General features: G+C 48.8%; 9 protein-coding genes; 3 read left to right on the top strand and 6 right to left on the bottom strand.

The window, feature by feature from the left end:
• Positions 1-427: 427 nt before the first annotated feature.
• Positions 428-1,071, bottom strand: FFUJ_05277 (uncharacterized protein; the record flags this gene model as incomplete). XM_023571337.1 has 3 exons in its annotated part: positions 428-560; positions 610-727; positions 777-1,071. The coding sequence occupies 3 exons, from the start codon at positions 1,069-1,071 to the stop codon at positions 428-430; spliced, it is 546 nt and encodes a 181-aa protein (XP_023425658.1).
• A 790-nt stretch (positions 1,072-1,861) lies between these two features.
• FFUJ_05278 (uncharacterized protein) lies at positions 1,862-4,323 on the bottom strand (the record flags this gene model as incomplete). XM_023571336.1 has 4 exons in its annotated part: positions 1,862-2,228; positions 2,275-2,744; positions 2,795-4,073; positions 4,136-4,323. The coding sequence occupies 4 exons, from the start codon at positions 4,321-4,323 to the stop codon at positions 1,862-1,864; spliced, it is 2,304 nt and encodes a 767-aa protein (XP_023425657.1).
• A 653-nt stretch (positions 4,324-4,976) lies between these two features.
• Positions 4,977-6,732, bottom strand: FFUJ_05279 (related to nicotinamide mononucleotide permease; the record flags this gene model as incomplete). XM_023571335.1 has 5 exons in its annotated part: positions 4,977-5,325; positions 5,386-5,504; positions 5,559-5,684; positions 5,737-5,999; positions 6,048-6,732. The coding sequence occupies 5 exons, from the start codon at positions 6,730-6,732 to the stop codon at positions 4,977-4,979; spliced, it is 1,542 nt and encodes a 513-aa protein (XP_023425656.1).
• A 940-nt stretch (positions 6,733-7,672) lies between these two features.
• Positions 7,673-9,316, top strand: FFUJ_05280 (related to 6-phosphogluconate dehydrogenase; the record flags this gene model as incomplete). XM_023571334.1 has 4 exons in its annotated part: positions 7,673-7,687; positions 7,747-8,427; positions 8,483-9,230; positions 9,285-9,316. The coding sequence occupies 4 exons, from the start codon at positions 7,673-7,675 to the stop codon at positions 9,314-9,316; spliced, it is 1,476 nt and encodes a 491-aa protein (XP_023427134.1).
• A 522-nt stretch (positions 9,317-9,838) lies between these two features.
• On the bottom strand, positions 9,839-11,614 carry FFUJ_05281 (uncharacterized protein; the record flags this gene model as incomplete). XM_023571333.1 has 8 exons in its annotated part: positions 9,839-9,883; positions 9,933-10,163; positions 10,217-10,405; positions 10,460-10,671; positions 10,719-10,895; positions 10,952-11,141; positions 11,195-11,324; positions 11,376-11,614. The coding sequence occupies 8 exons, from the start codon at positions 11,612-11,614 to the stop codon at positions 9,839-9,841; spliced, it is 1,413 nt and encodes a 470-aa protein (XP_023425655.1).
• A 644-nt stretch (positions 11,615-12,258) lies between these two features.
• Positions 12,259-13,958, top strand: FFUJ_05282 (uncharacterized protein; the record flags this gene model as incomplete). XM_023571332.1 has 4 exons in its annotated part: positions 12,259-12,648; positions 12,725-12,768; positions 12,950-12,994; positions 13,046-13,958. The coding sequence occupies 4 exons, from the start codon at positions 12,259-12,261 to the stop codon at positions 13,956-13,958; spliced, it is 1,392 nt and encodes a 463-aa protein (XP_023427247.1).
• Positions 13,959-14,301: 343 nt separating this feature from the next.
• Positions 14,302-15,428, bottom strand: FFUJ_05283 (related to oxidoreductase; the record flags this gene model as incomplete). XM_023571331.1 has 4 exons in its annotated part: positions 14,302-14,444; positions 14,494-14,613; positions 14,664-14,841; positions 14,892-15,428. The coding sequence occupies 4 exons, from the start codon at positions 15,426-15,428 to the stop codon at positions 14,302-14,304; spliced, it is 978 nt and encodes a 325-aa protein (XP_023425654.1).
• Positions 15,429-16,479: 1,051 nt separating this feature from the next.
• Positions 16,480-17,370, top strand: FFUJ_05284 (uncharacterized protein; the record flags this gene model as incomplete). Its single annotated transcript, XM_023571329.1, has 1 exon — positions 16,480-17,370. One exon carries the CDS (start codon positions 16,480-16,482, stop codon positions 17,368-17,370), a length of 891 nt encoding a protein of 296 aa, XP_023425653.1.
• Positions 17,371-17,992: 622 nt separating this feature from the next.
• FFUJ_05285 (uncharacterized protein) lies at positions 17,993-23,131 on the bottom strand (the record flags this gene model as incomplete). Its single annotated transcript, XM_023571328.1, has 1 exon — positions 17,993-23,131. One exon carries the CDS (start codon positions 23,129-23,131, stop codon positions 17,993-17,995), a length of 5,139 nt encoding a protein of 1,712 aa, XP_023425652.1.
• Positions 23,132-24,320: the final 1,189 nt, after the last annotated feature.

Raw genomic sequence — 24,320 nt, 5'->3', positions numbered from 1 at the left:
ATCATACCCTGTATTAGATAACTTAAAGACTCTCTTGAAGCTCTTTAGTGAGAGGTTATGTATGTATCATGCGAGGCAAATGAGCCTTTCTGTCGCTTATACTTCCCGGCTTTGATTCTGACTGGCTGCAATTACTTGCACGTTACGGAGTACAAACACTACAAATAGCTTCGAGGTGACATCTTATGTACCAATTATCAATGAACAACCAAACTGTGTAATTATTCGGACTCTACTATCGTATTTCTCAAGAAATTAAGTATAAGAATCATAACTGGAATTGACAGTGAGAATTCTCACTTCAACACGAGTAACGGACCGAACATGTTCATGCTGTTTCGAGTTCCTGAGCTTGCCTTAGAAGCATGCACAATTGCTTCCAGGCAAGTCAGGTGAGTTCAAGTCTTGTTGAAGGAAGTTGGGGTATTCAACACCTCCAGCTCGTTATGTTCCTGAAGTACTGGACGGCTCGAGGGTCCTCTGGCAAAGACACGTTAAGGTTGTAGTTGTAGGAAGAACTCAATCCACGGTCATCACCCTTGTCATCGCAGCCGGTATAACTTTTTATACGGTTAGATCGCTGTGCTTGCTGAGAAATCGATTACTTACTGGTAGAACTGGCATGCGCCACCAGTGTTGGTGGAGATCGAAGTGACATTGTGGTTGAAGGCATCCGAGATTGAGGTTGGATCATCGCCTTTCTTGGGGTCAAAGTCGAAGTAAGAGACTGCCGGTTATTAGTATCACTCACGTTGAGAGGGTGGTGTATAACATACCGCACTTTCCGGGCTCAGAACCAAACGAGATGCACTCAGGTCTGAACCCAGCAGTGCTACACTGAAGGACAAAGATGTAACCATCTTCGAGGGTGTAGTCTCGGTTGGGATCTGGCTCATAAACCTTAGGTGCATCACGCTTGGTCTTGCCACCAGCGTAGACGAGGGTTCTACTATTTTCGAAGCCTTCTTTTGCAGCACTGTTCATGACCTTGCCGACAAGTTGGATGTTGGCTGCTTGGACACCAGCTGCGGCTGCGGCCAGGAGGGCAAAGGCGGTAGAGGTGCACTTCATGGTGAATATTGGTTTGAGTCTGAGGTTGTACTGAGATGGTATAAGCAAGACCAACTTCATGGGGATTCATTACGCTTATTTATAGTCAAATGACTCTTGGTATTACGGTAGATATGGCATGCCGACCTGGAAAGTATCGGTCCATTCTCGATGGCAAGGTAGCACTGAGCCAGCTTCTCAAACTCTCTCAAAGCATTACAGAGTATTCACCCATTGAGATTGACTTTACAGCCTCGTGCGCGTCTTTCGGATGCTTCGGGGAGGGTATTGGCCGCTCAGGCACTACAGTCTACAGGCATGAATTGGTGATCCTTTGATGTCTTGACGCTTTGATGGTCGATGCTTTTAGACTGCTAAAGTGAAGAAGCACGTGGACGGTAGCACAGACTTGTTTGAAGATTTCAAGGCTATTTACGAGCAGCAAATTCTTGGACGAATTTTGAAACAAGAAACTGAAATCATTTGGAACCGGCTGAAGGTTCGTTCGTTCATAAGGATCATCGCTCAGCCGTTGCGGAGGTTGCATGAGAGTGCAACGTTGGTGCGGTCAAGAAAGTTTAATGACTTTATGCAATCAAATAGGCTTCCGGCAGTTGTGACATCAATTTAATGCCATCACAAAGTTCACCTCGTTCTCAAAAGACAGCTTCGCATTGGTATTGTGCCTGACACAAGATCTATTATGCTTTTACTTGGTTGCATTGATAGACACGAGACAGGTTTTATGCAGTATCTAGCAGGTATCTTGGCCGATCTTGGAGAAAACAGCTTCCCAAATAGTAATTTACTATCAAAAGAACCCGAGAGCCGAGTCGTTGTCGTCCGCCCAGTCATATGGGACCGATATCCCGGCGTTCGTCATCGACTCGCACCATGTATTATAACCGTTGATTATTGAGGCTGCCTCGCTGTCTCCTACACTCGGGACGAACGGGGCATTGTCACAGTATGTGCGGGCACCCTCTTCATCCAAATGTGGCCAGCACAGCTTGAGAGTGATATCGCGACACTTCGAGCTGTTAGGGTTGAGCTCTGCCATGGCACCCATAATAGAAAGGGACGCCTGGATTTGTGCGCGCCAGTCGGGTGCTAGTGCGTGATGGGGGTTTTGCCTTAGGCAGTGGACAGGAATTAGTGTAGCGTGGAATAGGAAATACCTGCCATTGTTAGTCGACGCTTGACAGAGATTTGGGAATAGCCTACAGGATATAAAAGGCTGCGAGCCTTGAATGTGAGCGAGAAGTCCAGTAACCTTGGATATGGGTGATTGATTCTTTCGCGGCATCCAGACATCTGAAAACAGCAAGGTTCTCGCTGCTCGTCAAGTTTTGCTGAGCGTTCTGCGCGGATGATCTCGCCCAGCGGACCAAGAATGGACGATACATGACGATCCTGAGATTTCGGTAGCGCCATTCTGAAATCCCCATGCCCAGCGCGAACTCGGAGTCTGGAGGGGGTACAGCAAGATAGTAGTACGGTACTTGGGCCAGCCAAGAGCCGATGCAGACGTCATCAAGAGTTATCAGTTCCGTGGCGGATGGGAAGGGGCTGGTGATGAGACGATTATAAACCGTCATGGTGCTGAGATGATAAGCTGACTGAACTCGGATATAGGTGTACATTGTGATGCCTTCAACTTCTGGTGGGCAGTGAGTGGAGTCTTGGGTTAGATCCTGGAATGATGATTAACAAATGATCTCCTTGGTGATTTCAATCGACCGACCTTTTCGTGAATATTCAGAGGGAAAGCAGTCTCGACACCAGCCTGGGGCCAGTTCAAAGGTCTGCCATAGGTAATAGTGGCGCCAACATCAAGCACGCATAGACACCACCATATCCTACGTCGTGTCTCTGTCTGCAAAGGAGAAAGACTGTTCCCCTCCAGGTCCTTATGAAGTCCAAGACCAATAGCCAGTCGAATAGCTAAGCCACCATAGTTGAAGCCAGTATTGGGTTTGTTTCGCTTTTGCATATAGTTCGATGACAAACTGAAAGCCTGCACAAGGGTTAGGTTTCCAACCTCAAGATAGTTTGAAAACAGGCTCTTTTGTGCAGCCTGGAAGATCGGCAGGTCCGTAGCATCAGCAACGTTACTGCTCGCAAATGATCCCAAGGCTGCGAGAATGTTTGCCAGCGTGTTCCAGTGGCCTTTGTTGGCACAGGGGAGAGTGCCTGCATACTGGGCTCGAAAGGTGGGCTCATGCACGATAGGAAATGTCGGATGATAGAAGACAAAGAAGGCGTCGATGAGGTTCTCAACAGCCACTCTGGTCAACATAGCTTGAGAACGGAACCACTGTGAATGATCCGAGTGCTGTTGAAACAGAGACTCAATCTCATGTAGTGCCACTTCAGCGTCAACTTCTTCTCCATCTGGACGAGCAGATAGAATCTGACGCAAGAGGGCGGATCCAGAAGCGGCACCATAGTATCCTCTCTTTTGATCACCAATGGTCAGAGAGGCCATGCCGTCCATGATAGCTTGGGGGTTTCCGTCAACATGGTTCGTTATAGACCAAGTCGCGGGATCATATGTTCCCCATGAAGTCTCTTGCTCGTTCCACTCAAAGTTGTCAGCTGGAGCTGGAGTGGCCTCGAATGCAGTGTCTTGTGACGTAGTCCAAAGTCCAGGGGCTGCATCTAATTCGCCGATAGGTGCCAGAAGCAGGGGATCCGTAGTGAATGTTCCTGCATTTCCTGTACCTGTCATATAAATATTTGAATCAGGCGTCTGATTCGGTAGCTGGAGGAGGTTGTCCACATTGCCCGGGGTCGGGGTTGTATTTGGCAAGCTGACTAACCCCGGCGTTGTTCCCAAGGTTAGTGATGGCGTAGGTGCCGATTCAGGTGCAGTCGCTGGTGTCGCCGCTGGTACCTGTTGATTCTGAGTTACCAGCCCTTCTTTTGGGCCTTCTAGCATTTCAGCAATCTGGCCATCAGTGTAATGCCGCCTCAGGACTGTTTCAGCCTTCTCGAGACGCTCCTCTAGAAGGGTGAGTTGTCTACGTTACTGTTAGTCCGAAAGGTTCCCCGGTGGCTCATAGATGCGGCTCCATGTATGTACCTTCGGGTCAACCGGGTTCTACTGTGCTTGTCGTAGAGACAATGCCTTCTGTACTTTCGGCAAATTGAGCAGACGGGCATAACACCATCGCATTTCACTTTGCGGCGTCGACATTCTCGACATGTTGTAGGCTCTTCTACAGTAGGGGCTTGTTGAGGGGGGGAGGGTTTGACTGGATTTGGATCCATGATTCGTCCAGCCGTTGAGGATCGAAGGGCTTAAAGTCTGAATGAATACTTAAGAAGATGGGATGATGGTTAGAATTTGCGACGTACGGTGGCTAGTAAACCCGCCGTTAGGAACCCTTGTCATCCCCGCAATTTAGCCCCGCAATTGTTACTTCGGCCCGATTTAAACGCGGGACCAGACTCTCGGATTGGGAAAGAGTAAGCTGACGGACGCGCCTGACCTTGAAGGGATGATGTTTGTTGATGATGTTAATTCCAGCAAATATCTGGTATAAGTCACTACTATTAGAGTATGAATTTTTGCCTGTATTTTCATTTACGGATTGGACATTTAAGTTTGTCTTTTTGCTGCTATCCTTTGGACCCCCACCAAATCATTCACGCTAGAGCACTCCCAAGCTGACCCCCACTACCGTGCGTCAACATTTGTGTAACATAGGTAAGCAATCCATACCAACTAATTGGTCGTGTGATAGCATGCTAAAGCTTAGAGACACATAGGGAAGAGTAAGGTCGAATGCAATTTAAATTTACTATTTGACACATTCATACTTAGTTCTTGGCCAAACTGCTAGTCAACATTGTCTCATTTAATATTGCCTTTTGAATTTACAGATAGTCTAAAATACTGGCTACCTGTGCTATCCCAAACCTTAGACGAGATAACGGAAGCCCTTTTGAACACGAAGAGCTTCATCAGTCTGAGCTTCCCGGGCCTTCTCAGCCTCATAAGCTTGTGTTTCCTCCCTCTCAAGCTCCTCAAGTCGCTTGTTCAACCTAGAAAGCATCATACGAAGAACAAGAGCACCGACAATGGTGCAGCCAAACATGGCTGTGACAATCCCGTAGCTCTTGCGGTAGCCGTTCTCCTTGAGACCCCAGACGTAACTTCCAGCAATGTTACCCAGTTGAGCAAACGCGTTGATGAGGGCGATAGCCACGGCTCGCTTGGCAGGGGGACGAGGGAATGTTGAGCTGATCCAAGAATAGAAGACGATGTATCTAAGTTTTGACGTTAGTTGGGGGCTTTGGTGGACTGATAAGTCTAGAAGAGCGACGTACCCAGCGTAAGAAGATGCTTGGAGGAAGAGAGCAAGGTATCGTGCAGCAACGTTGAGTGTCGACATGCTGATGATGAATCCGACTAATCCAATGCAGATAGGACCAACAATGTGCCAGAACTTTAGAATGATTAGTAAGGAGAGCAAAGGTAATATGAGTCTATGAGAGCATACCTTCTCCTGTGTTCTATCAGAACTCCAGGCAACGATAAGAGAAACGATGCATGCAAAGAGCCAAGGTGGGGAGCTCATGAGGAGAGTTGGTACGTAAGCAAAACCGAGGGTACTGGTGAGAGATGGCTATAGAATGTCAGCATTTGGAAAAGATACAAGTGATGAGAGGAAGTCTTACGAAGAAGGCGTTGAAAGACAGACCGACAACGTAGACGGCAAAAGTAAGCATCATGACATAGATCTTGCCATCCTTGAGAGCCATCATCAATCCGGCAACAGCTCCTTGGCCCTCAGCATCCTCATCAGCCTCACCAACATCCTCGATCATTCGGAGTTGAGCTACTGCGAGCTCCTCTGCAGAGAAACCGCGAGTGTTGCTGGGAAGATCGGGCAGGATAAACACGGCCAAGATGGCAATGAACATGGTAATTGCACCCTCGACTAAAGATTGTTAGCTATGTTCTTTCTTGGAACAGATGGAAAACTTACTCCAGAAGAGCCAGCGCCAGGAAGCGTGCCCGAGGACGCCATCCATCTCAGATAACACTCCCGCCGCAATAAGAGCTGAAAATGCATTGGAGATCAAGTTACCACAAAAGAGGACAGCATTTCTCTTTGTGAGTTCCCGACGGGTATACCACTTGGAAAGGATAAGCAACGCTCCGGGCAGGAAAGCAGCTTCAGTGAAACCGAGGAAGAAACGGATAACGACCATTCCGGTAAAGTTATGGACGTTTCCTGAGAGGGTTGAAATCAATCCCCAGAGAAGCATAATAGCACCGAGATATAATGAGGGTCGTTGGATCTTGTTGATGAACATGTTGGAAGGGACTTGCATGAGGATGTAACCAACATAGAGGATACTGAGACATGTTGCATACTCATTATCATCCAGCTTAAGGTCATCCTGCAAGCCCTTGAGGCGAGCAGCAGCGATATTGTTTCGATCGAGATAGTTCATGATGTAAATCAGAACGAAGAGAGCGCAACGAGCATCGAGCTTGAGTTTGAGACGCTTCTCAACTCGAGCACGAGTTTCGGGATCCATTGTTCGGGCAAGGGCGAGACGATCGCTGTGAGGAACAAAACTCTCGAGGTTCTCCTTTGTCTCGAAGGAGGGCTTCTCAGCTCGAGCTGCGCTGGTGGCAGTCGAGTTGGTGATCTCGTTGGTCATGACGGCGAGAAAAACCACAACCGTGGTCCTGATAAGATAAGAAGAGAAGAGGAGATAAAGTTGATGGAACTCCAGATGAGTGATGATCCTCTGGGGTTTGGGGAATTAAACTATCTGGGGTATGGGGAACGGATGAAAAGTATTTATGTCAATTCATAAGGTGCCTTCATCGGCCAACTCCATCCATCTTGGAGTTTCAGCTTCACGCGAGCAATTCTCTAGTCTAACCCCATGTTCAACAGAACTTGGAGAAATTCGGAGACCACTTACCGATTCCAGACTAGTCGCGAAAAAAGTTAGCTATGGAGAAAGGCTGACTGTCAGCTACCAATCGGAACATCGACCCTTCTGCTAGGATGGGGCTTTTAGTGCCGGTAGTTTGGCTTGTGCGCGGTCGACAGTCAGCCTGGCAGTGGGACACGATACGTAACTAAAGTCTTGGGAGGGGAGAGAAGTTCAATGAGGCTGTTTCTCCACGCACTTGTCGACCAAATGAACTTTCTCCACGCTACAGGTCTATCGTTCTCGATCCCCGTGGGGGTGGTCTGCGGCTTTGAACGGCATGAAGATTCGGAGACTCCGCATGGCCGAGTCATGATCAATAGGGCGCTATTCAAGTTGACTGTCGACCTCTTCGTGGGAAATCGTCACGAACCTTCTTTATTATCGTTCATAGTTCGAAGTTTCCCTGATTTTGAGGATCATATGCGCCTTTTAGATAGTTGACTGTCGACCTTGTCATGTGAAACTTGAGGCGGTGCAGCATCATGGCTCACATCAGCTTGAATGTTCCGAGTGATTCTTGAGGAATTCCCGTGTACTTAAATCCTCGATCGGACGTGCTATGAAACGTAGATAATTCCGTATCCTCAACGGACAAGCCTCCAGATTTAATCACTTCCTCTTGATCAACTACATATTCTGACATCAACAACTCAAAATGGAGATTACCAAGGTAATTACCCCAGACCAACACTACCCATCTCCAATGTCACTAATGCATGCATCCACTAGGTCGGTATCATTGGAGCAGGCACCATGGGGGGTGCTGTCTCCCTCCTTTTCGCAGAAAAGGGTCTCGACGTGTCTATTGTTGATACATCACGAGCAAGTCTCGATAAGGTCGCGAAGAACGCGGAGGCCGCTGGACTCTCGAAACGGATCCACATCTGCGAGGACTACGATACCCTCTCTCAAGGACTTGGCTCCCCCAAGGTCTTTATCTTCAGCTTACCGAATGGCCGTCCTGGTGATAGTGTCGTCGCCCAACTCAAATCACGTGTCTCAAAAGGCGACATCCTCATTGACGCTTCGAACGAAAACTACGAACGCACACAAGCGAGACAAGAGATTCTTCGTCCTCTTGGTGTTGCATATATCGGACTTGGAATCTCAGGTGGTAGCTTTGGAGCTAGATATGGCCCATCGCTTATGCCTGGTGGTGAGAAATGGGCTGTTGAGCAAGTTCTTCCCCTTCTCTCTAGGATCGCGGCCAAGGATGACCAAGGTCGTCCTTGTGTAACCAATATTGGCACTGGCGGGAGTGGCCACTTTGTGAAAATGATCCATAATGGTATTGAGCATGGAGTCATGTCCAGTCTCTGCGAAGCATGGGAGATCATGGACAAGTGCTTGAAGATGACTGGTGACGAGATTGGCGACGTGTTTGACTCCTGGTGTGAGAGGGGAGAACTGGTAAGTTCTTTCAAAAGCTGACTATCTCCAATCTTGCTAATCATTTATGCTACAGAAAGGAAATTTCCTCGTATCCATCAGCGGTCCTATCTGCAGAACTCGAAGCCCAGTCGACGGTGGCTCTCTCTTACATCAGATCAGAGACGCCGTTGTCCAAGATGCCAACGATTCCGAAGGCACCGGCGTTTGGGCCAACATCGAAGCCGTCGCATCTCATGTCCCTGCACCGAGTCTGACCGCCGCCCATTACCTACGACTTGCCTCAGCCGAAGTCGAGCAAAGAAGTGCTGTCAAAGCCTCCATCGGAACCGTCTTTCCACAACCCTTCACAATTACGCCCGAGAAGCGAGCCCACATTCTTGAACAACTACGACAAGCCGTATACGTCACAAGTCTTGCGTGCTTTATACAGGGATTCGATGTCATGGAACGCAAGAACCGACAAGAAGGTTGGGGTGTTGACATGACACGCGTCTTGAATATCTGGAGAGCTGGCTGCATCATCAAGTCTGATTACATCTTTGATATCCTCGACGTTGCATATGCTGAGGGCTCTGACGTGCATCCTCTGTGCAGGCCTGGGGTGCCAAGTGAGATCAAGAAGTCCTGGCCGTCGCTCAAAGCCATTGTGCTTGAGGGTCTGAAGGCTGATGCTCACTTGCCTTGCTTGAGTGCCACTTTGGAATATCTCAAGTATATCGGAGGTACTGACCTGCCTACTTGCTTCTCAGAAGCACAGCTGGATAGTTTTGGTGCTCATGGATTTGACCTCAAGTCAGAGCCCGTCAGACATCTTTTGAAGGGTGGGTGGTGCTTTATTAACAGGACTGAACTGGATGCTGATATGCTCTTAACAGGAAGTCACCACGAGACATGGTCCGGCGCTTAGATCAATGTGACACGAATGAAACTCAACCGCCCAACTAGGGCAGGTTGCTTGTTATACGCGTCGCTCAGCCACTTAGACATTGTTTCTAATAGCGGAGACAAGCCAAGCTACTGGCTGTAGTCAATACCCCCTTGTGCAGGAATATAGGACACCAATCTAATGCTCGTAGCTTGCCTTTTCGGCTATAATCTCACCACCGGGAGGCTCATGGGGCACTAGAGACCTTGAGAGACCGAGAAGCATAAAGCTACCGAGAGTGAACAAGAGCGCATCCTTCGGCTTGGGAATATACTGAGTACGGGGTTCTTAGTTAGACGAGACTGCTATATATAAAAGGACTGCCGTCGCGACTTTGAGGCGTGGTAAGCAGAAGCTGTAGTGGGTCCTGGGTGTATATAATGTACTGGTTGGGAGGCCACTACAACAAATAGATAAGAATTCATTACAATAAAGCAAAACACACTACCTAGATCGTGAGGCTTAGACTTATAATCAACTGAGTGAACGAATCGACAGAATGCCCTATTTAATGAGCCTTGCCAAATCCAGATCAAGCTGCTCTTGTTGCTAAAACAATTAGTTCAGGGTTGGGGGAGTGGCTTCTGGGAATGCTCACTTCCATCGTCAGTCTGCGAACATTCTCTACCGAATCGGTTTTGAATGCAGCTAGCTCTCTTGCCTTCCATTCCAGCTGAGCAGTAGTTACTGAGTCGTCAGAAAGCCCTAGCATTTGAACTGTCTGCATGCCAGGTAGCAAATACTTGATAGAGACTTTTGAGTACATCTCTGCCAAGCGACCCACGAAAGTGAAAGATACTTTCAAGTCAAGAGCTGTTTGAACCATGATCTGCAATATAGAAAATTAGCATTATTCGATGAGAACAAGGTCAATTACCTCACCATCTTTATATCCTCGTCCTCTTTGTAGCCTTGGTCCGTGACGAGTCGCTCAAGTTCCATTGTTTCAAACTGATCCATAGATTCGACTCGCTTGAAAATAGCTTTGAAAAAGTCCAGTAGTGTCCCAACTTGGAATTGTAAATCAAGGATCTGACGGACAGCTTTGCTCACTATTTCCTTCATTTCTTTCTGTACTAAGCATGAGCGCATTTAGTCGCCCTCGCCGAATGGGCATTGACTCACCAAGGTGCAAGAGGCAGAGCCGAGTTTCTGAATCTGTTGATCTAATGTTTGCGCTTTGAGGGACTTTGTTTGAAGTGCCTTAAATTGGGCATCACGATCCATTTGTGTGGATGCAGCGAAAATGGTCGTTCCCCAGATCGCCAAAGAGGCTCCAAGTATCAGAGGGCCGCCAATTGAGGCACCCAAAGATTGGAGTAAAAGTCCCGCCATAACTATCTCATGTCAAAACAGAAAAGAGAAGGGGGGAATGTATACTTACCGGCTGGGGTGCCCACCGCAGAAGTGGCCTGACTTACCTCCGTTCGCTCAAGGAGGCGGTCTTGGATTTCTGCCAAGTTCATCCCATCATAACCCAACTCCGTTTTTAGCCTTTCAAGGTCCAACTCCGTGTTAATGAGCCTTGTTGCTGCTACTTCTACTTTCTTGTGGACTTGGTCTAGTGGCGGCTGTCAGTCTCGTAGTTAATAGCGTGAATTTGTCACTGTGACTGACCTTCCTTGATATTCAACGCTTCGAGCAGAATTCGCGTCTCCTCGTTCCATCGCTGGAATGCTCCTTGAAGGGCTTCCGCATCTTGGGTGCATTGAACGACAACCCTCTTCAGATTGGCCTTCTGCTTTTCCAATTCTCGTGCAACAACAGGTGTCTGGTCCTTACAGGCGAATTTGGTAATGCGGTCAATCTGAGCTGTCAGTTTTACCTGTGCTTCTTAACTCGACCATAGCAACTACTCACCACGCCTGAGCCGTCCCTTGCTAGTATCAGAGCTTGTGATGATATGTTTCTCATCCTTGAAGCAGCTTCATCGAAGGCGCCTTTGCCAGTGATGGCACATTGTCGTAGATTGGCTGGAAGCGATGGGGCCCTGCACCTTCGTCAACCGCATCTCCGAGTCTCTTTAGTCGATGGAACCTACTTCAGTCGACTGTCTGTCAGCTCAATAGAAGCTGCACGTTGGTGCGAGCTCATTACAAGGCACTCGCCGATGATGCCAATAGCCTTAGGTGCGCAGGTGATTGTCTCTACCCAGTCCATAGAATGAAGTTCGGTAGCGCTGAGCATTACGCTAAGTCGATCAATCTCGCCGTGAAGATCTACGCTATCTGTGGAATATTCATCACCATCCGGGCTACCAAAGGCCTGAGTTCCAGTCATGTCGAAGAGATCAGGTAAGGGTTATGTAAACTAATGGATAGTAGAACCACAACAATGGAAGTGAAACCAGAAGAGATGGATAATGGAAAGGATCGGATAACAATGGTTGTCCAGATATTATTATTTTGAACGGCTCTACGCTCATAAAACAATAGCCTACGATCCTGCTTCACGTCAGTCAGCCTGGCCAGCCGCAGAGAGTAATTTGACCAATGTCTGGGTTGAAAATGACGTATCTTGTGAAATGGTTCTGCCCGTAGATGAGCTGTCATACCGCAAGAGGTTGAAAAGACGAGATTTTATGTCGGTCAGTCAATGCCATTGGTTCATTGCTTCAAGTCTCGTGGGTGGCGTTTGAGCTGAAATGCAGCCGCTTGGACAATTGTCTAAAAAAAGGCATAAGCAACGGTGTTCCTTTGGTCCGGGCCAATAGAACTGCCAGACAGACAAACTATCGAAAAATAGTCATAGGCCTTTGTGCATTAGAGACTTATCACATTATTGGTCTGGGGGGATGGTGGATCGATGGATTCTGCCTTGACGAGAAGTCTGGTGAGTGGTCCTTGGGACGCGTTACAGCCTGCAACTCCTTTCGTCATGCACTTCGACCTCTACGCCCTTAGGTACATAGATGGATTGACGAGATGAACAGTGATTTGAAACAAGCATTGGAGCATATTGCCCAGGGTGTTGTCGAACAACGTGATGCTTTGAGCACACTATCTGACCAAGTAGCTGTGATAGAGTCACAGCAACACGAAGTCAATACAGAGACTGTCAGGATTCTTGCTTTGATAGCAGAAGTCATCCATGAGCAGGGAATATTCGCCAATGAATTCAACAATCTCTGCCGTGTTTGGAACCCAAAGTTTCATGCAGACGAGCCCATGCCCACAGCCATTTCTCGAAGACTACGACAATGGCATTATCTTTTCTCAAGCAGAGTCCACTATCTTACCCAAGCAGCAATGTCACTCGTCAAAACGACAAAAAGCTACAAAGAGGCGACCCAAAGGACAACAAGCCACATCCAAGTATGCCATCGTGATAGGATATTGCAACTGAATATGCAAATTACCAAAATTCAAATCGGTTGCACTTTGGAAGCAGAGCGATTGGAAGCATGGCGGCAGAGAATACTATCAGCAAGAGATGTATTGGCCCGAGAGGCTTCTAATATTCACGATGATGTCGATCAAGTCAAAGCCAGACTTGACAACCAAGAAAAAATAAAAAAGGCCTAGGATTTTTTATCGCCGGCACGGGGCTGGGAGCGATCGGAATGGGCTTGAGCACTTTGTGTCCCCCACTAGGTGCAGTTGCTACTGTCGTTAGCATCACTTCTTCCATCACAGGACATGTTCTCACCAAGTCAAAGCAGTAAGTACAGGCTTCATTCATTTGGAAGCGCGCTGACATAATTTTAATCAGATCTGAATTAGAGGCAATTAAGAATGAAGCCGACAAAATAGTCCACAGATCGCAGCAGATCAACAATGAAATCGAGAAAAACAACCAGGAATCAAAATCCTTCAATGAGCAATACATTCACGTGAATACTGCCCACGGAGACGTCCAAAAACTCTTTGAGGATTTCAATCCTATCAAAGAAATGGCCGATGCTTTGGAGAGAGCCTCTATTGAGCGCTGTTCTATCAGTTCTTCTTTGAGCTTGAGAGTATCTGGAATACTATCCAGCAGTACAGCTCTCGAAATGGCGATGAGTTACGAACATTTAATGGACTGTGCGGAAGCTATTCTTTCGGACTTTTCATGCTCAACTCAAGAAGATCGTCAACCATTCGTTGAGTGGGAAATATCAACGCCGGATCCTCCAGCTAATGGATCTCACGACGGAGCTTTTGTTGTTCTACGGGATGTGATAGTATCGCAGGACTCCAAAAGACTAATCTGTACCGTTGCTGTTAAAGACGTTGTATCCAAACAACCAATAGTAGGACGTCTTACATTCGATGACTGGCAAACAGAGTTGGAGCTACAAGCCACCCACCACGATAAGAACGAGCCCATGCCTCAACTACCCGGCTTTCACCATTTCAAATTCGACATTGACATCAGCGGTGAGGCCCAATGCAGAGCTAAGGACATGCTGTTACGGGTTCGTTACACTTTCAAAGGCGAGAACTACTGGAATACCAGCGATGGAAAGGATTTCCGAGTCCATTTCAAGGCAGATAAATTAGCACTTAACCAGGTGCTCGCCGACCTCCAAACAGGACTCGATGAAATTAAACTACACGGAAACATAATGCAAAATTTTAGACTCCTTGAAGACAGGGATGATTACCACGAGATGATGAAACCGAGACTTTCAGACATGTGAGAAAATCCACCATGCACCCTTAGCTGGTCGAATGTTAAGATGCTGACCTTATAAAATAGAATTCCTTCATTAAGAGGGTTCTTTGGAATTGTGGTCTTCTTAGTCGCTCTTTTCACATCGTTGGCGTTGTGTCGTGAGTAATTGTAAGCAAAGTGTCTCTATTCGGAACTTCAAGTTGGGTTTATGAATGTAAAAGCGAGAGGCTGGGTGTGGAATTAGGTGCTGTTTTGTAGAACTCTTTGGACGTGCCGAAATCATGGTCACGCTATATAAATGCCAATAACGTGGCACACCGAGTCGGGGATATCACGGAGTAAAATGAGGAACCGTATTCGTTGCTAATCTAAAAATCGAACTTTTGACCAACCATCTCCTCACTCTTCCTCCAAAGCAACTCTGCTTCTGTTGAGCTTGTCGCCCATGGTCTGACTGTATCAGTCATATGATCTGCTAAACGGCATTCGAGCAAATATGCGCCATTATGCTCTATAAACATCAGTACATATGGATCTGAGAGTATTGGAATTCTACTAACCCTTGAGATCAGGATCGAAAGCCGCAAACGCGTGTGTTGCAGCACCGATCTCGGAGGAAATTGGGACTGTCGACCAATCTACCCAACCCCATGGGTCTCCCATTGCACGATCAGCTTCGACTATGTTCATTAGCTTGATAATCTTTGGGATTCAACCGTTGAGTACTTACCTAGACTGTCCAAGGTATCAAGATGCTTGGCCAGTGAGGTGTCGAGGATGGCACCTGGATGGAGAGAGAACGCTTGGAGCCCACGACTACCGAGCTTCTTAGCAAGAGAGATGGCGAACAGCATGTTTGCTGTTTTCGACTGCCCGTATGCACTCCACTTGTTGTATCTTTCACCATTCTATATGATTGTCAGCAATGATTTCATGATAAAGCGTCGTGAAAGCTTACAGAGAAATTGGGGTCACCCCATCGGATGGGCCCCAGGCGGTGGCCATTGCTGGAAACGCTGACCACTCGAGGCGTCTCTGAAGCAAGGATCTTGTCCATGATCAGATTTGTAAACAAGAAGTGACCCAGATGGTTCGAAGCAAATTGGTTTTCGAAGCCGTCCTCTGTGAGCTTGAAGTCCGTCGCCATAATCCCTGCATTGTTAACCAAGACGTCGATCTTGGGAACATCTGACCATCCATTGACCTCTTCCGCAGCTGCACGAACAGAACGAAGAGAACCCAGATCAATGGCCAGAATCTTCGTCTTCAAATTGGGGTACTTGACAGCAAGGTTGTCTGCAGTTTGCTGGAGCTTGCTCATACTACGACCAGCTAGAATAGCTAGCCCGGGTTCTGCGACAGCAATGGCTTCAACAAAGAGTGCACCCAGACCACCTGGGCTTGCGCCTGTTGTGAGGATAGTCTTGCCCTTGATGATGGGTGCATACTCTTGTGCGAGCTGGTGAACCGTAGTCTTGGGGGAGTGTTGTACCATGGTGGTGACTAAGAGTTTATGAATGGAGACAGTGTGTAAGATCGACTGGTAGGATAATGCGGATAGCTGATTCTAGGGGAGGCTTTGATCCTTTTATATTCTTCTTACAACCACCACTTTTGTGGATCTCTTACGATCTGCAGGCAATGTTTCCAGGATAGTGTGTCTGGCTGGCGTCAGCCAGATTCTTAGTGGAGTGTGATACAAGGTAAAGCCTTGGACATGATTGGTGCCCGGTTCAACTTTAATTCTCTGGGACCAGTATGACAACCCTAGAGCGTTGTCAGGGAGCAAGAAAACACCAGACCTAAATATAGGGTATTAAAGTAAACAAAGCAAATAATATCCTAAGCTTAGTAAATATATCCTAAACTTATGCAAATTTACCTAAGTCTTTTTGTCATTTAGGATCAAGACCCTGAGTTTTCTTACCTCCCCTAGGTCAGCATAAATTCTTGGGATGGTGTTGCAATAAATCTGAGGGAAGAGTCTATGTGTATTTCCTGAGTAGGGTTTAGTGATGATAATTATGGACTATCTCATTACAAATAGGAAATACAAAGCCATTAACACATTGGCTAGCATTAATAACGACAATGCCACGCTCAACAGCGGCCTTGATGATCTGCGTAAGACGACCCTCAGCACCGCCAGGGATGTTGTCCATGCCAAGTGTCTCAAGAATCAGACCACGCTAAGGGTTGGACACAATTGTCGTTTTATGTTATCTCATCCTGCAAACGTTGGGAAGAACTCTCCATTGACCACCATTCTGGCATAGATGTACGTTTCTCTTGGTTTATTGACTTATTCGTCATCAAGGTATCACTTTTTGTCTGTAAAAGTTAAAGACTTCTCTGCAAGATACTATAAAGTTAAACTTCAATTAGAACTACTTGTATCCCGAACATCTACCATATTACAGTGCTTAAGTAATTTTCTAGAGTTTGAATGAGGGTAAAAGCCCTCTCCTCCTCGAACTCTCTTCATCTCTATTCTTTCTCCCTTTCCTCACAGTCTTTCTTCTCATGCAACCTATTGATGCTTCGCGATGGCTTCACCATTAACCATGTCGACTCCGCCGTCCTCCAATGACCTACCCGGCCTCCCACTCGAGCTCTGGCTTCACATTTTCGAGAATCTTGGGCCACTAGAGAACTTGCTGTCCTTAATCTATGCTTCTCCCGCCGCCTTTGTTAATTTTCAAGGTGGCAAAAGCCATATCCTTCGCCCGTTTGTGGACAACATCAACAAGCAGATCGACCCCGACATCATTGCTCTCCTATTTTCCTCATCCAAAGTCAGAAAACTGCTCTATAAAACCCCGGGCCTCACCTTATCACAGATTGGGAATGAACTTTCAACGTTTCTAAATCCCCTATTCAAATCTGACACTCCGAACCCTTTTCAGGAATGGGATCAGAACCTATCAGCCGTCATCAAGCTCACCAACAGCTTCCGAAAGATCGACAGTGCCGCGTGTTACTACAAACGCATCAGAGGGTTGCCCGTCCCGTTGGATAGCCAGCCCGAGGCACCCGGATCCGAGATCAAGAAATTCCTTGTCACCTTGATGTATGAAACGATCTTACTGGACTTATTCACTTACCGTGATGGTACCTTGTTCAACCCAAGAACATCCATCCTGGACTCGGCGGCATGGAAGGCATGGGAGGCATGGGAAGCATCCAAACCGACTCTCGAAAACGTTGACCTACCCTGCTGGCGATGCTCTTCAGATCAGTCTTGGACATTGGTTAGCAATGACCGTTGGGCGGTGTATGTTGCAGTAGTAACCGTTGCTGACCTCTATGGACGGAAGGAGGACGCCGAAGGGGGATATAACCGACTGATGCCTGTAGAGTTATGCGGTGATAATGTAATAGACGACTTGGCGAATTGGGATCAATTATATTCGTTCACGGCCGAGACCCTAGATTAAGCCCAGGTAGATGATAGAGACTCAATTCACTTTGGGTCATTCTCATCTCAATACTTCCTTTAGCTACATCAGAGGAACCGCGGTTTCTCTAACCCGACGCTTACCCTAGTTATCGGCTCGGGTTAGTGGAGGGGCTCGTTGACGACGGTCAGTCATGAGGTATGCGTGGTGATGCTAAAGACAGTCGGAGGGAGAAGCTTTTTGGCAGCCAAGGACAAGTGGTGAGATCATTATGTTCAAAAGAACTTCGCTCCTTGTATCCGGCGTCATTGTTTGTGAAATAGACCCTCGCTCATGCCAGGGTTCATTGATCTGCAGGGAGTTTCGCGACATTGTCATGGGAAACATACCATTGCGGAATAGCAAATCTCATTGGGAAGTGGAATAAAGACGTGGTATTATTATGATAAAATGTTATATACGTCAAGCGAAAGTGTTGCATGGGGGTATTATTTGACATAAAACGACAAATTGTTATACAGCTGTTCCGTCCTCAACCATCCTGTTTCGTAAAGTACAAGAAATCAAAGCAATGGAAAAGCGAAATTAAGTAAGAACGCCAATTATAGCCCATAGTTAAAACATTCCGTTATATAAATAGAAGAAAGGAGCCAGGGCTGTGTTATAGAGTGCACAGCCCATTGACACAGGCACAGATTCCCAAGGACGTACACAAGTTGAGATTTGCCACACAGTCATCTTCTGTAGAGCATGATACATCATCAACGCACACTTCTTGCTGGCAAGTTTGTCCAGCGCTACACTGCGCGTTTTTCGTACATGCGTCGACATCCGACGGAGGACTGCAAACCGCATTCACGCAAACGCAAAGGCCAAGGGCGCAAAGAGGTTGCAGAGATAATAGGCAGTCGACAGTATCGGAACAAGATGAGTCGCCTCCGTTGCCAGTACCAGGGGACGATGTCCTGCAGAAGCCGTCTACGGCGCATGTCTGGCCTGCGGCCGTACAGTCGCTGTCGTCGGAACATGGTGTTTCCGAGCTGGTTGGGGCTGGTGTACTGTCCGATGTGACGGTGACAAAGCCGCTGCTCGGGTTTGCAGTCTGTTGACAGATCAGATCTACGCAAGCAAATATTCCCAAAGCATTCGCGCCAAGTGCTGCGACGCAGTCTTGGTTTGTCGAGCACTCGATGTCGCTGGCGCCCGGAGAAGGTGGCAGAGTTGTCGAAGCTCCAGCGTCTGTAGTCTCTTGGCAGAGAGCGTTGACGCAGATAAATAATCCCAGCACCTGGGCGCCGAGAGCGGCGACACAGTCTTGATCTGTATCGCACTCAACATCGGTTGTAGATCCCAAAGCAGAGACCCCAGTGTTAGTTGCTGTCGTCGCAACGCTGGCTGTTGCTGTCTGCTGGCAAAGAAGATTGACACATGCAAAGATACCAAGAGCCCCAGCTCCAATGGCAGCCACACAGTCTTGGTCCGTCGAGCACTCCACGTCAGTTCCTTGCACAGAAGCGGCAGGCTGAGTCGCAGAGGCACCAGCTGCAGAAGCTGTCGCCGTCTGCTCACATAAGAGATCTATGCACGCAAAAATTCCTAACGCGCTAGCTCCCAACGCCGCCACGCAGTCTCGATCTGTGGAGCAATCGATAGGCTCAGTGATAGTGGGGACCGTTATTGTTTGCGAAGCTGTAGTACCTTCATTTGTAGGATTGGCCGTTGGCTGAAGCTGGCAAATGAGGTCCACACAGACGTAGATTCCCAAGACAGACAACCCGAGAGCAGCTGTACAATCTTCAGCATTTGCGCATGGTACTGACGTTTGTGCTGCTAATGCTCCGGTTGTGGGAGTTGGGTCATCATCGCCGCCTCCACCATTATTCGAGTCTGGGCCAGGTTGACATACAGCATCTACACAGACACACAAGTTGAGCCCACCGACCAGGCATAATGCTACGTCGGCCACGCAGTCGTCGCTGGTAGAACATGCCGATCCTGTCTGTCTAGCCGACTCATCAGTTGTTGTAGGTCCTGATGCGCCGCCGCCAGACCCTGGATTATTACCAGAAGCCGTGCTTGAGACTTGCGAACCACCACCCGTCGTCGTGTCTCTAACACAGACTGCGTTGACGCAAGTACAAACATTGAGGGAGCCGCTCAAGCACAACGAGACGTCAGCTAAGCAGTCATCGTCATCAGTACACTTTGTACTTCCGCCACTCTCTGTCGGTGTTGAAGGGTTAATGCCCTGGGTTCCAGAAGCCGCAGTCGAACTTGCAACTCCTGTAGTGGAGGTATCACCCGGTTCGGTGCTCGGAACACACACTGCATTCACACAAGTACAGATGTTGAGTCCTCCGGAAATGCATAGCTCAGTGTCGACGGCACAGTCACTGTCATCCGAGCAGGGAGATCCATCAGTGGGCGACGAGCCCTGTCCTGTGGTCGTGACAGATGTAGATTGTCCACCAGTTGGCTGACCGTTGGAAGAGCTAGTAGTTCCATCCCCTTGGCTTGGGTCGGTTCCCCGCGAATTAGTCGTTGAAGGTTGGGTGCCACTTGCACTTGTCTGAGCCCCAGCGTTGGAGCTACCGCCAGTGTTTGAAGGTTGTCCATCCCCTGTACCGGATCCAGCTGAACTTCGAGAGCTAGACTGACCGTCAACAGTATTTGAGGTGCCTGAGCCCTGAGTTGCGGTCCCAGTGGTGCCTCCATTACCGCCTGTAGCTGATGGGCCCCCGTTGTTCGTCGACAGGCTACCTGATCCTTGTGGCCCTTGAGTCCCTGTGTTGTTACCACCACCACCACTGCTATCTGTTGGTGATGGGTCGCCATCTCCACCCCCCGTGGGGTTTCCTTCAGGGCTTCCAACCTGCCTGGAAGTCGATGTCACCAATCTTACAGACGATTCCGTCGACTCTGGGCCGGGGTTGACGATTGGCGCTCCATCAGATAGGACAGAAGTTGGCGACGTCAGGCCCGTTGAGCCTGTAGCTCCCGATCCAATTACTCCTGAAGTCGAAGAGTCTTCAGATACAGAAGCTCCTGATGTTGCTTCTAAGTCACCATTAGACACGGGTTCGCTCGAAGCAGCGTCGCCGCCGCTGCCTGTACCACCTCCCTCTGTACCCCCAGTCTGATTCGGGGAGGAGGCTGATTGCGACCGATTGGTGGACCCATTGTCGCCTCCAGATCCGCCACTTCCAGAGCCATTTCCTTGGCTTCCAGTTTGGCTTGGACGGATCCCGGCTTGTGCACTAGAAGTCTGTCTGCCATTTGATCCTGTATTAGCAACACCAGAGGTATTGTCGGTGTCAGGATCACTACCACCAGGAACGTTGCCCTGTGGTCTGGCCGTAAGTGCTGGTTGACGTGTTGCTGTCGAATCTGAGCCACTGCCATTTAAACCATTGTTCGATGATGAGCCAGAGCTGGGTTCTGATCCGGGGCCACTACTGTCGCCATCTCCACCATTCGATCCTGATCCATTACCCCCCTGAGATCCAGATCCTGAACCACTGTCTGAGGGTGAATCTGATCCCGAATTGGATCCGTTGCCCGAGCCATTTCCGTTTCCTGGACTCGTTCCAGATTCTGAGCTCCCACTGTCATTTGAGCCGCCAGAAGAGCCACTACTGGAGCCTGACCCGGACCCGGAGCCATTTCCAGAGTCAGAGCCGCTGCCAGAGCCAGATCCTGAGCCAGAATCTCCTGGATCAATACCTCCAGAGCCTTGTCCTTGTGTACTGCCAGTCTGTGACCCACCGTCAGAGGAGCCGTCGCCAGAAGAGTCCCCATCAGAGGAACCTCCGCTGCTCTGTCCTTCCCCGCCCGTGCTGTCACCGTTCCCGTTGCCACCACTTGAAGAGGAAGATCCATCATCGCTTCCATTATTTGAACCGCTCCCTTGGGTTCCTGCACCTCCGTTTGAACCAGAGCCAGTGCTATCGATGGGAACGCAAGCTCCATCTTGGCAAGTCTCACCAGTCGGGCAAGCGACTCCATTGCAGCTAGCTAGACCAGGACTTTGTGTGCAGATGTTGCCAATACAGACTTCATCGCTGCTGCAAGTCTCACCGCCGCAAGACGTTGGGTCACCGAGAGCCACACAGGAATCTTGTATACAAGCGTAATTGATTGGACAATTGACGCCTGATGCGCCGCAGTTGACAGGTCCATCCGCAGGTACACACTCGTTATTGATGCAGGCAAACCCTGGCTGGCAGGTTGATGTCGCTTGTCTCCGCAGAAGATGTAGGAGGCGGCTGGGGGTGGTGCCACAAGATGACGGGTCCTGAACCGAAGCGCATTGGTTGTTGATGCAGACGGTGTTGCCACTGCAGGCTGGGTCACAAGTTGAATCTGGTGACCCGGAGCCGGTATCTCCTCCATTCTGGTCCGGCGATGCTCCGTCAGTGCCATTTTGATTGGATCCATCTTGGTCTGCTTGCCCATCTCCATTTCCTGAGCCAGAATCTGAGCCAGACGGAGAAGCACTTCCGGAAGAATCGCCTGTGACGTCTTCACCTCCAGAAGCTGAGTCGCCTCCCTCTCGCCCAGCATCACCCGAGGTTCCCCCTGGCCGAGCTGAGGTTCCACCATTTCCTCTCGATGAGGCGCCATCGCTAGAGGCGTCTCCACCGTCTGAACCATCTGACGACTGTGTATCTCCATTGCCAGATGCATTATTTTCTTGGCCTGATGATCCATTCCCATCAGAAGATGCTCCTTGTTGGCCATCGGCCCCATCTCCTGAGCCATTGCCATTCGAATCACTGTCGCCAGAGCTGCCGCTTGCTTCAGAGGAACTACCACCATTGTCCGACTGTGTGTCTTCATCCTCATCTACGCCTGGAATACGTGCTCCAGGACCTCCAGACCCAGCACCACATGCGACCCTAGGGACTTTGGATTGGTGGATTAGGTTGCTGACACACTGGCCGGAGACGCACACTTGGTTGCTTCCACAAGGTCTCGAGCTGCTTCCGCACTGCGACAAGTCGGTTGAGATCTTGATGGGTACACACTCGTTGACCGAGCAGTAAGATCCTGGTTGACACTTCCCGTTAGAGCCACAATTGGTAGAAGTTCCGGAAGTGATGTTGAGCGAAAGGCATTGTCCAGAGACACAGAGTTGACTGTCAGTACAGTTCTTTGAGTTGGCTCCCAGGCCGCAGTTATAAGTGTCGGTCGAGATGAAAGCCTGGCGACAGTAACCGGCCTGGCATGATACGCCAAGGGAGCATTCGCTGCTGCTCTTACAGGACTGGACGTTGGTACCAAGTTGAAAGGGCACACATGATCCGTCAAGACACCAGTTACCTGAGGCACAGGTCGTATTTGAGGTACCGCAAGAATTGGGGTCTGAGCCAATGGCCAGCCTTTGGCATCGGTCGTTGACACAAAGCGAACCAGGCCCACATTGCGTGTTGGTACTACCACAGCGACGGGAGTTTGCCGTCACCTGGATTGGTGAACAATTTCCATTATCACACCATTGACCCGACCGACATGGCCCAGAGCTATTGGAGCCTGATGAGGAGGTACAACTGTTCGTATTTGATCCATCAAGAGGATAGCATCCCCCAGCAACGCAGAGCTCCCCAGCTTTGCATGAGTTGCCACGCTTCCCACATTGTGTAGGGTCGAGTCCGATCGTGACGCTTGTACAGCTTCCCCATGTACATACGCCAGGAAGAGGACAGCCTCCAGCATAGAGCATGCCGGTTTGCTGGTTGGGTTCACTGTCGCATGGGAGAGTATGGGATGGAGTAGGTGAGAGAAGTAAGAATGAAGCCATCATGGCTCGCCAGTTAACTTTGGGATCCATGATCTTTGTGTGGTATTGTTGAACTTGGTATTGATCAACCTCTATGACCATAGAATGCCAACGAGATGATCCTTCATCTATATAGCAACTGAACCGGGTCCAGGTGCAGCGAACATCGTAAGTGACACCTAGGCATCTCCGTCAACGGCTGGCTTTTCCTCTTATTGGTATGTCGTCATATCAAGGGTCCAGGGACTCCTCCACCAGGGGACCTAAGGCTGGCTGCAATATGCAACGACATCATGAGTGAAAGTTTAATCTGCCTAGAGGGTCCCAACAGTTTCGAGCATACCTGTCGCGGTCAGTATTATGAGCGGACAAGATCATTTCAGGACTGGCTAATCTACCAGGCTTGAAGAGTTGGCCGAAATCAACTCCATCACACCACCATATTCGTCCAATAGAATTCCGTGTATAACTTCAAATCCTATCTAAATTAGCATGCGGATCAGTCATGCTTCCGGTCACGGGGCAAACCTTGAAGCCCTCCCGCTAACGTTCACAGCGGGTTCAGCAGGAACTAGTGCCCGGTTGGCAACTTAAGCTCGCGATGAACGCTCCGGGTGAGCTTTGACGGCATGATCATCCGGGGCTGATCAGCAGAAGATCTCTGGAGACTTGGCGATTGCTGTCGATCGTTGGGGCGCGGTAATGTCTCGGTGCCGGGAACAAGATGGAGGTCTGCTAGTCAAGCCTCAATTCCCCAGACTTTGTTTGATTGCTCAGCAGAGCTGCCGCTTCCGGCAGCACAAACGGGTAGGCTAACACTCACCAGTGCGGCTCTGGAGTTATCATTGCGGGCCGGTTTACTTCAAAAAGAAGCTCAAGTAAGGTAGTATAATGCTTATTGAGATGAACCAGAGGTTAGCTGTAACAATCTGAAGTGATTATAGGTCCTGAAGTTTTTTGGGAAATAGAAATAGAAAGTACTGTGCTACCCCACTCACTAACACTTCAGGCAATCACGACTCTAGGTGCGTCCGACAACCTATGGAAGGACCTTCACCCAGTGTTTGCATTGGCAGTCTTTGTGTGTCATTCTGAAAGAACTTGATTGGTGATCTTCATCGGATCTTGTGAGTTGATCTTTGAGGCTATCTCTAGTTAGATGGCCGCTCTTGGTCTATTCAGATAAAGTGAAGATCATCATCAAAATATG

The sequence above is a fragment of the Fusarium fujikuroi genome, chromosome FFUJ_chr02 (assembly GCF_900079805.1).
Source record: "Fusarium fujikuroi IMI 58289 draft genome, chromosome FFUJ_chr02".
Taxonomy (NCBI): domain Eukaryota; kingdom Fungi; phylum Ascomycota; class Sordariomycetes; order Hypocreales; family Nectriaceae; genus Fusarium; species Fusarium fujikuroi.
Note: the sequence above shows the minus strand (reverse complement) of the source record. Positions and strands in the feature narration are given on the sequence as shown.